This window comes from Salmo salar, chromosome ssa17 (genome assembly GCF_905237065.1).
Source record: "Salmo salar chromosome ssa17, Ssal_v3.1, whole genome shotgun sequence".
NCBI lineage: Eukaryota > Metazoa > Chordata > Actinopteri > Salmoniformes > Salmonidae > Salmo > Salmo salar.
Window position 1 is genome coordinate 68,866,061 of NC_059458.1, and position 8,485 is coordinate 68,874,545.

At 47.0% G+C, this 8,485-nt stretch overlaps 1 protein-coding gene and 1 long non-coding RNA gene across 2 annotated transcripts in view; one reads left to right on the forward strand and one right to left on the reverse strand.

Moving 5' to 3' along the window:
* LOC123728256 (uncharacterized) overlaps positions 1 to 5,348 on the forward strand; it is a 39,950-nt gene extending 34,602 nt beyond the window's left edge. The window contains exons 3-4 of the long non-coding RNA XR_006760174.1: positions 4,391 to 4,864; positions 4,971 to 5,348. This is a non-coding gene — a long non-coding RNA (uncharacterized lncRNA). The remainder of the gene's footprint in view (positions 1 to 4,390; positions 4,865 to 4,970) is intronic.
* LOC106609664 (semaphorin-3ab-like) overlaps positions 1 to 7,750 on the reverse strand; it is a 61,660-nt gene extending 53,910 nt beyond the window's left edge. Inside the window, exon 1 of the mRNA XM_045700031.1 lies at positions 7,111 to 7,750. Coding sequence (XP_045555987.1) covers positions 7,111 to 7,219 — 109 coding nt within the window. The 5' untranslated portion in view covers positions 7,220 to 7,750. The remainder of the gene's footprint in view (positions 1 to 7,110) is intronic.
* Positions 7,751 to 8,485: the final 735 nt, after the last annotated feature.

Genomic DNA, 8,485 nt, shown 5'->3' on the forward strand with positions numbered 1-8,485 from the left:
AGCATGTTAACCCTTGCAAGGCTGCCGGCACAGACGTGTGCAGACCAGCAGTCTGGAGTGTTTATGGTCATATTCAATCTCTCCCAGTCAGTTATCCCCACTTGCTTTAACCCTAACGTTGATGTCCGCGCCCCCGCGGACACCCCGCGGACACCCCGCGGACACCCCACGGACATTTTAAGCTAGAGATACACTTCCACATCTGCAGTGAAAGGTGACAGAGCTATAGCGGTGTTTGTCAGACCATGAGACATCCCGAAAATCGGTCTTCTCACAAAATGGTCTGTAGCATCTGTAGTGTACTCAAGGTTTAAAAAGGCTTCTAAAGTTAGATTTTTTTATCAACCCCCTACAAAAATGTCCATTAATTATAATCTACATAATATTTTCCATCTGTAGCCCCATCACAAATGTTCAAGCAACACTATAAAACATGCAAGGGTATTGCACAGATCATTAAATGCTTTGATTAATGACTGTTTGTTCTCCAAAGCCATCATGTCATTGTGTAACCCTGTGTGTTATACACAAGCTGACTCATTCTGCAGTATACGAGCTGGTCCACAGTAATGGGAGTTGCCCAGTGTTGTGGTCTGCTCAGAGTACTGACATTATTCTACCTGGGATGGAATGGTTTGGGATGGGGGGGCAGAGAGAGAGAGAGAGAGAGAGAGAGAGAGAGAGAGAGAGAGAGAGAGAGAGAGAGAGAGAGAGAGAAAGTCAACTGGAGGAGCCTGACTGAAGACTGTACTTAGGGGCTGCGGTATTGTGAGCTGCCTGAGAGCGACTGAACTGAGGGAGGAGGAGAGGAAGGAGAGACGGAGGAGAAGGCAGACGTCTTTGGGGTCGGTCGGTGCGTTGGGAGCACACCTTATAATTATCCACATCCGCTCTGTCAGAGGAGGCCCACAGAATGGACAGATCCACCAGAGAGAGAGAGAGAGAAGGAGAGAGAAAGAGAGGGAGAGCAAGAGAGAGGTCTCTGCGGATCTCGACGGGGGTTATTATGGGTTAGCTCTATTCCAGACTGTGTTGAGTTGGAGTGCGGTTCTGTGCCGAGAGAGAGTGTCTATTTTGAATGGTTCCGAGTGAATTCCGATGGCGGGCTAGTCTCTTCCCTCTATTACAGTTCCACCCATCCGAAACGGGTCACTGTGGGACGACCAGGGTCTTCATTAAGAGGTTAAAGGGCCCAGTAATTACCCCAGAGGAGAGTAATTATCAGGTTGTTTAACAAGCCTTTTAATATTCCCCCATGCTCCGCGAGAGATGTGTGTGTTTTTTACAATCACAATAGTCCCATCTCTAATGCTGCTATGGTTCATCTCTCTCTCTCTCTCTCTCTCTCTCTCTCTCTCTCTCTCTCTCTCTCTCTCTCTCTCTCTCTCTCTCTCTCTCTCTCTCTCTCTCTCTCTCTCTCTCTCTCTCTCTCTCTCTCTAATGTGTGCTCCCTGTTCACCCACGGCCACGTGGCTTTGCACGACACCAACTCAATCATCTAGTTTGCTGACGACACCACGGTTGTAAGCCTGACAACCAACAACGACGAGTCAGCCTACAGGGAGGAGGTAAGTGAAGTGGCATTGTGGTGCCAGGACAACAACCTCTCCCTCAACATCAGCAAAACAAAGGATTTGATTGTTGACTTCAGGAAGCACAGGAGGGAACAAGCCCGATCCACATCAATGGGACTTCAGTGGAGAGAGTCAGCAGTTTTAAGTTCCTTGGCGTCTACATCACCGAGGACTTGACAAGGACCAGCAACACCACCACTCCTGTCAAGAGGGAGCAACAGCGTCTCTACTTCCTAAGGCGGCTGAAGAAATTTGACATGCCACCCCGGAAACCTCTCCAAATACTACCACTGCATCATCGAGAGCATCCTGACCGGCCTAGAAGGGGAATTGCTCCGTCCATGACCGTAAGGCCCTCCACTGGGGCCGTGTTCCCACCCATCCAGGACATCTAATGAAACGGTGCCTGAGCAAGGCACGCAGCATCATCAAGGACCCCACACACAGCCCAGCTCCGAGTTGTTCACTCCGTTACCAACAGGCGGACGGTATCGGAGCATGAGCCAACAGGCTCAGAGACAGTTTCTATCTACAAGCCATCAGACTGCTGAACACTTGAACTGGACTGTCCACCTGTACTAACTCTCTGCACCTTATCATACACTCCCTCCCTCCCTCCCTCCCTCCCTCCCTCCCTCCCTCACTCACTCACTCACTCACTCACTCACTCACACACACCCATCATAACTGCTGCTACCAGACTCTTATTCACTATTTCTAATACTGCACAATTTAAACACTTGCTCCCCCAATCCTCCCTTTCTCTGATACATGTGGAAATATTGGACTATAAATTGTGCCTTCCTGTATTATACTTACGCTAAAATGTTTATTCTGTTCATATTCTTATTTTATTGTTGTTGCGTTGTCAAGGAGAAACCTGCAAGTAAGCATTTTGTTAGACAGTGTATATGATGTGTATCCTGTATATACACTATATATTTAAAAGTATGTGGACACACCTTAAAATGAGTGAATGTGGCTATTTCAGCCATTTCAGTATAAAATTGAGCACACAGCCATGCACTCTCCATAGACCAACATTGGCAGTAGAATGGCCTTATTCAAGAGCTCAGTGACTTTCAACGTGGCATTGTTATAGGATGCCACCTTTGCAACAAGTCAGTTCTTCAAATTTCTGTCCTGCTAGAGCTGCCCCGGTCAACTGTAAGTGTTGTTAAAGTGGAAACATCTAGGAGCAACAACGGCTCAGCCGCGAAGTGGTAGGCCACACAAGCTCACAGAACGGGACCGCAGAGTGCTGAAGCGAGTAAAAATCGTCTGTCCTCGGTTGCAACACTCACTACTGAGTTCTAAACTGCCTCTAGAAGCAACGTCAGCACAATAACTGTTAGTCGGGAGCTTCAAGAAATGGGTTTCCATGGCTGAGCAGCCTAAGATGTGCAATACCAGGCGGAATAACGGTCTGGGGCTATTTTTCATGGTTTGGGCTAGGTCCCTTACTTCGAGTGAAGTGAAATCTTAACCCTACAGCATACAATGAAATTCTAGACAATTATGTGCTTCCGACTTTGTGGCAGTTTGGGGAAGGCCCTTTCCGGTTTCAGCATTATAATGCCCCTGTGCACAAAACGAGGTCCATAACTTGACTGGAAGTACTTGACTGGCCTGCTCAGAGGCCTGACCTCAACCCCATCAAACAACTTTGGGATGAATTGGAAAGCAAACTGCGAGCAAGGACAAATCGCCCAACATCACTAATGTTCTTGTGGCTGGAGGGAAGCAAGTCCCCACAGCAATGTTCCAACATCTAGTGGAAAGCCTTCCCAGAAGAGTGGAGGTTGTTATAGCAGTAAAGGGGGAGAGGACCAATTCCACATTAATGCCCATGACTTTGGAATTAAATGTTTGACGAGCATGTGTCCACTTACTTTTGGTCATATAGTCTATGACTAATAAAACATGAAACTTGAATGTGTGTGCTTGTTGTAACCTGCAGGGGTCAGTGTTTCCCAGGTTGAATACTACTGGGATGACCGTAATATAGTAGTACAGTATGTCCAGGTACAGTATGTCCAGGTTGCACTGCTGTGTGAAAGACAATGCTGTAATAACCTATACCTTGATCTGCATTAGAGTGTAATCAATTCAATGACATTGAGCATTAGAATTCATATTTGGCTAACTGTGACTTGCTTTGTCTCATGATCCATTCAATGCTTGGGCCTAGTTGCGGCCTATCGACAATCTAAGCAACGTTATTTAAGAAACTGTAAATGATCACATTAACTTGGACTTAATCTCCAGTTACTTGAGGGAGAAAAAAAATAATTAACTCTGATCAATACTCTGGCTCTCTGAAAACAGATCCTTCACTGGGAATGTCTCACTGACTGACCCCACAGGGAAATCATTCACTCTGGACTCGCTTCGCCAGCCTTCCCAGGAGAAAGGTCACTCAATGTGCTTTAGTTTCTCCATTCTTATTTTCCTGCAAAAACTGCTCATTCCGCATTTGTTTGACTGTCCTTCCCGGGGACACAAACTGCCGTCCTAGACATGTCTGAATATCACCCCTTGGGGAAAGAGCTCTCCTCTCGCTTAATGATCCTTCTCCTGGGAAAATGTTTACTCTGTGCTCGTCTGACTGTCCTTCACTGGAGAATTCCTCCTTGTCGTTTATTTGACTTAATTACTATGCCAGATTCACAGAGGGAGAGAGAATGAATGGTACTTCATTTAACAACCAGTCTCTCTCCCTCCTAGTCTACTGTAAGTCTGCCAGCACCCTTCATTAAAGCAATGCTTCCCTCCCTCTCTCATCTCCTCCTTTCCCTCTTCCCTCTCTCCATCAGCCAACGTGTGGGTGTGAACAGAAAGGTTTCAGTCGACAGGCATCAAGAGAGCCATCCAACACCTGTGGACCCCTCTACCTCTGAGACGCACACATGTACACACACTCATACGTATGAGCATACACAAGAGCACACACACACACACACACACTGCGCACAAACACGCACACACACTGCTCACAAACACACTGCGCACAAACACACACACACTCACACACACTGAGCACAAACATGCACACACAGACACACACACACACACACACACACACTCATCATCACATTCAGCCAGGTGTGTAATTATCTGTGTCTGTGTCAGATCTGACACATCCCATCCCGTCTGAATGCACACATGCCACTTTCAGTCTGAAGAGGAAATCAGCAGAGAGATGGTGTTGAGTCGTCACACACACCAAGCTGCAGCAAGAACGTTAAAGACAGACAGAGCGACAGACAGGCAGCTACTGATGTGCTTTGGTTGGTCTGACTACACATTTCAATCACCCACTGTTTACAATGCAGTTCAGCTTTGTATCACCTAATGACACCTTTCATCAATGACACATCTTTCCTCCCTTGTCAGACAGCATCATGGCGACCTGTCAGAAAAACGAGTGGGGGAGATCAGAGAAGACCGGTATTGTTGTTGTAGTCAACTGACAGATGGCTCAATCTTGGGAACCGTTTGAATGAAGCAAAATGCATTTTCCCATGATGCCTCTGGGCTGTTCCTGGTGTAGATTGTTACCTCGGGAGGATGTGACGCGGTGGCGGCGCAGGTGGAGCTGAGTTTTACGGCGGTTTTTACAGCACACTACTTGACCCTTGACTGCACAGAGAAACATCTTCAACATAGTGCCCCCTAGAGACAGACCAGGGTCTTACAGTACATACCACAAATAAGTGCATGTATACTTATACATCCTGTATAGCCATATAATGGTAGCCCAGTGGTTAAGAGCGTTGGGCCAGTAACCGAAAAGTCACTGGTTGGAATCCCAGAGCCAACTAAGTGAACATCTATTGATGTGCCCTTGTGCAAGGCACTTAACCCTAATTGCTCCGGTATGTCGCTTTGTATAAGAGTGTCTGCTAAACGTATACTTTGATTAACAAAACTGCTGATAAATGTTATTTATTCTCTGATTAGAAAAAATATTATGTCATGTTCATACAGGCCTTGCTGTGCACAAGTTAAATCTAAACTCAGTGAAAACACCCAGATACGAATTCACCACTCACAAAATCTCATTCTTCTCTCATTGGATTAAAAATAACGTGACACTCATTTCAAAGCAGTAACACCCCTCTAAACCAGAAGCACTACTTTCCTCCACAACCTGACCTTATTCCCAGCCTGAGAAAAAAGGACAAATTGCCCACGTTTGTACATTTTAGGAATGTATATTTTTTTAAAGGAGACGAAGAGAGAGAGAGCGGGGAGAGAGAGAGAGAAAAGGAGATGGAGAGAAAACGGAGATACCACACAGCTCTCTAGCCGTGTACTTTTGGTCATGTTTTGGACAAGGAACCGCAACAGCTCGCCTCTCAGACGACCGACATTAAACGAAACGTCCCAAAATATGCCAAAAATGTCTGTGGTTTATTTTAGTCCCGAGATGAAAGGTCTGCCATTACAAAGAGCTTGATTTAGTCTAGGGTGTGAGAGAGAGAGGAGAGAGCCGGCTCTGAGGTCTCTCCACAGCCTTCTACCTCAAAATAACACAGAGGGAAGGCAGAATAACATGTTGACTTGCCCGACAAAAGCTCACACGAGCACCGTATGAACGGTACCCAGCCAGATGTGTGACTGATGAGTGATACACTCACCTGTGCCGTGAACAACCCCCTGAATCCAGTGCATATCTTTTCCATATGCAGTATATCTGTTAAAACAGTAAGATGTGTGTGTGTGTGTGTGTGTGCAGACTTTCTCCTAAGCAGAAGCAGAAGTACTTGTTGACTTTGGAGAATAGCTGGTAAATCGATTTTGGGGTTAATGAGAACTAGGGAGACCGGATTACCCCCTTAAAGTGTGTGTGTACAGAATTCGCATGTCCGTGGGCGTGTGTGTGTGCTTGTTCGTGTCTATGCGTACATGTGTGCCTCTCTCTCTCTGTGTGTGTGTGTGTGTGTGTGTGTGTGTGTGTGTGTGTGTGTGTGTGTGTGTGTGTGTGTGTGTGTGTGTGTGTGTGTGTGTGTGTGTGTATTGATGTGTTTCACGGCAGTGCAGCGGTAGTTCTGAAGGGGACAGTGGAAGGGGAAAATAAATGCGAGGGCCAATACATACATTTAACCAAGCCCCTTGTCCGCATATGGAAACAATCTGACCGTAAAGAGAATACAATCTAAGGCTAAGGAGAAAGCATTATTCTAAGTGGGAGAGAGAGAAATAAAGAGAGCGGGGAAGCAGGAGAGCGAGAGAGAGAGTGAGAGAGAGAGAGAGAGAGAGAGAGAGAGAGAGAGAGAGAGAAAGAATTGAAGAATTAGAGAGAAATGATTGCGAAAAGAGATACGTAGATAGATGTGCAGACAGAGGAAGATACACCGAAGAGTGAGAGGGAAAGAAAGAAATAAAGAAATAAAGAAAGGAGAGAGTGCACACAAAGAGGAAGAGTAATTCAGACAGCACACATAATATCTCCTGGAGCCATGCTGGCGGCTGTATCAGAACCAGAGAAAGAACCAGAGAGCCGGGGGGGAGAGAGAACATACACACTTACCCCTGTAGGAGAGCTTTAACCTGGGGACGCTGTGCTTGGGCTCCCCCTGCCCCGGCACCACCGCCCCGCAGAACAGCAGCAACAGTACAATCCCAGGTAGGTAATCCATGGTGCTGGAGCGCTGGCCTCCAGCCCAAGGGGGGCACACACCCCACACTTGCCCAGAGAAGAGTGTCTCACACCCGGGTATGCAGAGACCTGGCAGTCCCTCCCTTCCCTTCCTCCTCCTGCAGCTAGAGAAGATCCACAAACCCAGGAGGGGGTTTCAGGCAGGGGGGACACACTCCTTGGTTTCAATCCCGATTCAGAGCACCGATTTGGGGAGATTTCAGCAGCGCAAGGGGGTATCACATGGCTCCCTGTGTGGAGGTCCGGGGTGGTAAACCCTCTGTGCTGTTCATATGTCCCCCTGGTAAGGGTTGGGTGATGGGGGGTCCGGTGGGAAGTGTGAGGCTCGAGCTGGTTGAGGAAGAATTCTGATTGAAATATTGAAGAGGTATCCAGCAGAGATACTGCTACTATAGATCTCTCTTCTGCTCTGTTCTCTTCTCTTCAGTCTCTCTCTCTCCGCAGTCACTCACTACTAGCCTCCAATCCTGTCCACGGCTCCGCCAGACAGAGAGGGAGAGAAAGAGAGCTACACCATCCACAGGAGGGGAGGGAGAGCAGCTGAGCGAGAGAGAGGGGGAGTGTGTATGAGAGAGGGGGGAGGGAGTGAACTGAGCAATGTTGAAGTACTGTGTAATAGAAGAGAATCCTGTGCACATGGTTCTGTCTTCCTCTATTCTCTCTCTTTTGTTTTTCTTTCTTTCCTTCCTTCTGCAGTCCCTGGTCAGCCCCCAGCACCCTTACTCTAGAGGTGTGACACATTAACAGACTCACACATGCTTACCCTCCTCTCTACCTCATGCAGTTACAGACAAACTGCATAGCATGCAACTCAGCAGGTAATCTCTGGTCAAACCTGGTTTCAAAATGAACACCATGAAAAGCAGTGAGCTGGCATTCAGGATTAGTTAAACATGTATATTGTTCCTAGAAAGGCATGCTTCAATTAATACATGTTTGTTGTACTGCACTTCTATGGAGTACAGGAGTCCAAACATATCAATTTTACAGCAAATAAAGAATGACATTTTGTTTTTTGACTTGTCCAACAAACCAGGAAAAAGGGGTTTGATTGAATGTCACAGACTAGAAACCTGGCCCATATGGAAATCTGAAAACATGGCTTTCTAGTAAAGCAGGTCTGTGAGAGATCCTGTCACTGCTAAAGTCATTCTATAGTAAACCTGGTCTGGGTCTGTGGTATTCCCCTTCCCCAACTCTCCACCCCTCTGCCCCTGCAGGTGTGACCCTTCTGTTTCTTCTCCCG